General features: G+C 45.0%; 1 protein-coding gene across 1 annotated transcript; it reads left to right on the top strand.

The window, feature by feature from the left end:
- Nucleotides 1-1,002: 1,002 nt before the first annotated feature.
- LOC147641329 (cation/calcium exchanger 1-like) lies at nt 1,003-4,032 on the top strand. Its single transcript, XM_086820534.1, has 2 exons — nt 1,003-2,357; nt 2,663-4,032. The coding sequence occupies exons 1-2, from the start codon at nt 1,082-1,084 to the stop codon at nt 3,583-3,585; spliced, it is 2,199 nt and encodes a 732-aa protein (XP_086676660.1). The 5' UTR covers nt 1,003-1,081; the 3' UTR covers nt 3,586-4,032.
- Nucleotides 4,033-4,511: the final 479 nt, after the last annotated feature.

Genomic DNA, 4,511 nt, shown 5'->3' with positions numbered 1-4,511 from the left:
TTGAGTTCACATAGATGTGGAGATTTGATGTGACTTGTCAAGATATAAACACCTCACTGCCACCTCCAATATGGGTTTCAAGTAGTGTTCAGGGAACGTGTGCCTCAGCTTAACCTTTAGGCGATTGGGCGATTGAAAACTCAAAATGGCCAGTTGAGATCTTTTGTAAAAGGATTTGAAAAATTTACAATAATAAAGTTTTAAAAAAACAAAACAAAACTATGGCTCTTTTCTTCACATTAGAGGAAGTGTATGTTTTCAATAAAAAGAAACTTTTTTGAATGGTTTCAAGTCTAGTTGATTCCACACGGTTTTATCAAGATATGACAAGTCTCTCTCCTTAGTTGACCTTGGAAAAGACTTCTCCCTTTTGATTTTAAAAACCCTCATCATGTTGCATGAATGCAAGTAATAGTTAGGGGTCACGACTCTCGACTATCAATCCCGAGTCGCATAGGCACAAGGTGCAAGTTAGATTTAGGGGTGGCGGGGAAGTTAAGTGGTCGAATCTACCCACTCCCATAGTGGAAACTGGTGATTTAGGGGGAGTTTATATGAGTGAGCCTGTTGATACACCCCTTCATCCACATAATTTTGACCTTCACATAGTTCACTTGTAGTTGTTTGTGATGACGTCACACCATTCTTACCAAGGATTATATACAAAAGTGTCATGAGAACACAATGGATAGCCAAAAAGTGCATATGTGGCATCACATTAGCCGCCAACGTTGCAAAGTACATTTTTATGCCACATTTGCTAGTGGCAAATGCATTCCTAATGTTTTAAAGGATGTTAGCAAAAATACATGATAATCACCAAGGGTTATGGACCATGATATGGCACAAAACTTTAAAAGGACGAGAAATTATGGTTTGACTTTTTATACACGTGTATATGAGGCGAATGGCTTCCACGTGTACTGTCTGATTTTGCCACCCCCAACCCTACTCAAAAGGAAAGAGGGATAAAATTAGACTATTAGATAGATCCCATTTTGCATTGCGCAGGCCGTTCGCCATAGCCAGCCCTCTCAGAATGCACCATGTCCACCCTCTTTCTCGATCATGAAGCTTCAGCATGAAGCTCCACGGTCTGCTTCTCACGATCGTGCCTCTCTTCTTCCTACCGCTTTGCCTCTCTTCCAAGCCTGGTGGCCTTTTCTTCTCCACACACTCGTCCCGCCCTTGGTCCCGCAGCCATCGGCGATGGAGCCTTCCTTCTCAGCAAGTGGAACCACTGATGTCTCATTCGGCTATGGCGAGCATCTCAAACCCTCATCATCTGGTCAACAGCTCAAATCCTAAGCAGGTTGCCGTGGCGTCCAGAATCTCAAGCCCTAACCAAATGTCCCTGGATTCTACCGGATCAAACCCTAATCGTCACACCATGGCTGCAAACAGCTCAAACCCTAGTGTTTCTAACAGCAGATTAGACGAGATTTCATCAGAGCAGAAGCAAGATAAGTTCAATCATCCGGCAATTTCTGCAAACCATGACTCAAATCGTCGTCTGGCTATGGACTCAACAAATATGGTTTACAACACTTCAGAAGAAGGTTTCTCAGGCGATGGCGATGAAGTAGGAGAAAAAGAAGAAGTTCAGGTTTCATCATGCCATTGCTTCAAGCGCCATGGCATGATCGGTTGTGTGAGATTGCTTCTGCAAAAGGGCACGGAGGTGGCACGCGCAGCACGCCTGATAGCATGGCTTATGATGCTGTTCTATCTTCTGGGAACGACGGCTTCCGACTACTTCAGCTGCACTTTGGAGAAGCTCTCTGAAGTTCTGGACCTGTCGCCCGCTGTGGCAGGGGTGACGCTGCTGGCCATAGGAAACGGGGCTCCGGATGTGTTTGCGAGCGTGGTGGCATTCGTCTCTTCCGATTGCTCAGGAAGCATAGGGTTCAGCTCTGTGTTAGGGGGCTCTTTGTTCATCACCACGGTGGTCTCTGGGACGGTGGCCCTTTTCACGGTTAGGGTTGGTAGAGAAGTGAAGGGTATGGTTTCCCCGTCTGCTAGGGTTTCAAGCAGAGAAGAAGGGCCGCGCAGAGAGAATGACTCAACTAGGGTTTGCGGAGAAGATGGCCCTGTCTGGGTTTGTAGCGAAAAAAAAGGGACTGCTGCAGACGGTTTTGTGAGGATTGATCTGATTTGCTTTGTCCGGGATGCCATCTTCTTGCTGGTCTCTGTGGGGTTTCTTACGGTGATCCTGCTGGATGGGAAGGTTCACCTGTGGGAGGCCATCCCATTTCTCTGTGTTTACCCTGTGTATGCTGTATTTGTTTGGGCTGCCGAGTTGCTGCAGAATCGCCATAGACAAAGGTCTTCCTTGCTGGATCCCCTGTTACCCAAAGGTCAGTAATGAAATGTGCACTCCTTTTCTCATGCTTGTAGTTTCAAGACTAGTCCACAGAGTTATGCTTTTCGGAGAATCAATTGGAACTGGACCATCATACTAAGGTGATCTGTAATTCATAATTGACAAATAATTAAGGTTGCAAGCACTTACTAATTTAAAAGGTCTTAATATATGAATGTTCTTGAAACTGATGTGAGAACAATGCTCAAGCAAGAAAGTGGAGCTTGTGTGGTTTGATTGTTGTGCGTGTTTGTATGATTTCATGCTTTGATTTGATGCCTTGTTTGTTCGTATATGCAGCTATGATTGAGAAATCTCTACCACAATGGGCAGAAGTGTATCAAGCACAGCAGAATTCACATTATCATGTGCATAGCCAGCAGCTGGAGGCAGAGCGTCTATGGGAGAGCAAGAATGATCATTCATTAGGGGGAAAATTGAAGCACTGTTTACTCCTGTTCTACAAGTACTGCATAGAGTGGCCTTTTGCCCTGCCTCGTCGACTCACAATTCCCATAGTTGAAGAAGAGCACTGGTCTCGTCCACTAGCCATAGCCAGCTGCACTCTAGCTCCTCTCTTTGTGGCAGGAGTGTGGGTACTTGAATATGGTAATTCTACAGCTTCTATATTACTGACATTAGGGATAAGCGGAGTCTTGGGTATAGTATTAGGATTACTGGCTGTTTTCTACACCGAGAATGCAAGGCCACCTCAGCAATGTCTTTGGATATGGCTAGCAGGAGGCTTTTTCATGAGTATCATGTGGTTTTACCTTGTCGCTGATGAGCTTGTAGCATCATTGGAAAGTCTTGGGGACCTTTTCAACATCAGCCCTGCAGTTTTGGGGCTTACAGTGCTAGCATGGGGAAATTCTGCTGGAGACCTTGTGGCTGATCTTGCTCTTGCATGTAGTGGTCCTGATGGTGTGCAAATAGCCATTTCTGGTTGCTATGCAGGTCCGCTTTTCAACATGGTGGTAGGTTTGGGTCTCTCTTTGGTTGTGAGTTGCTGGAGATCAAGCCCGGAACCCCTTCTTATTGCAGATAAGGATCGTACCGTATTTTACATCATTGGGTTTCTTGCAGCAGGTCTTGCTTGGGCACTTGTAATCATGCCCCTTAAAGGGATGAGGCTCAGCAGAAGTTTTGGGTTTGGCCTCATCCTGCTTTACTGCAGCTTCTTAGTGCTGGGGATATGTTATGCCATGGGTTGGATATCCTAGTGATTGCTTGTAAGGTGATGGCAATGAGAAGGGCAGTACATTCCCAATTCTGCTGAGAGTACAAATTGATGGATGCATGTTGTCATCTGGACTCATGCTGCAAACTGCTTATGGAAGAGAACTGGCGTTACCTGATGCTTTAATGCCTTCGATGTGTAGGCATTGTTATATGTTGCATTGGAGAGAATCTACATTGCTTGATGCTTTACTGCATGTCAATGTCAACAGTGTACTCTTGGGTGTATAAGTGCACAGTCAGCCTTGATGGGATAGACGGGGCGCGGGGGGGGGGGGGGGGGGGGGGGGGGAACTTCGAAGAGAATATATTCATGGATCATGGACCAGGAATTTATTCTTCTCCCTTTGGAAGGGTTCTTTTTTGACATTGCATTGCCCCACAGCTGTTAAGTTGTAAACACATGTTAATGATGTGGAGCATTCACAATCTATGTATAGTTACATGTGCATTGATTATATGTCTGCAGTATCTGTGCAGGCACTTTGTTCTTACCTTGAGCACAAGTAAATGTTAAATATGACATTAAAGTACCAAGACCCACACGGTCCTGGACTTGAAACTTTGATGACAGTTGTACCATTTGGTAGAAAAATGATTAAGGTGGTCAATCAGCATGAAAGTACATGAATGCTTTCGTAGGGCATCTGATGTAAAACCCAACCTTTTGAGGTAGCCCCACTACAATAACAACTCTCACGGGGTTGCCATCTTGGCAACAGGGGTTGCCATCTAGTTACTCACCATGTAAGAATACATTCTTTACATCCATCTAATGTAAAACCCAAACTTTTGATGTAGCCCCACTACAATAACAACTCTCACGGGGTTGCCATCTTGGCAACAGGGCTGAATGTCTCCTCGTAATCAATGTCGTAGGTCTAAGCATAACCTTTGGCAAACCAATCTC

Source organism: Cibotium barometz, chromosome 2, assembly GCF_041138505.1.
Source record: "Cibotium barometz isolate CiBa-2024 chromosome 2, ASM4113850v1, whole genome shotgun sequence".
Lineage (NCBI taxonomy): Eukaryota > Viridiplantae > Streptophyta > Polypodiopsida > Cyatheales > Cibotiaceae > Cibotium > Cibotium barometz.
The sequence above is the reverse complement of the archived record's forward strand: the minus strand, read 5'-3'. Positions and strand labels throughout refer to the sequence as shown.

Coding starts and splice junctions, on each gene's coding strand:
- LOC147641329 (XM_086820534.1), top strand. CDS start 1,082: ATGAAGCTCCACGGTCTGCTTCTCACGATCGTGCCTCTCTTCTTCCTA. Junction 2,358..2,662: donor GGATCCCCTGTTACCCAAAG/GTCAGTAATGAA, acceptor TCGTATATGCAG/CTATGATTGAGAAATCTCTA.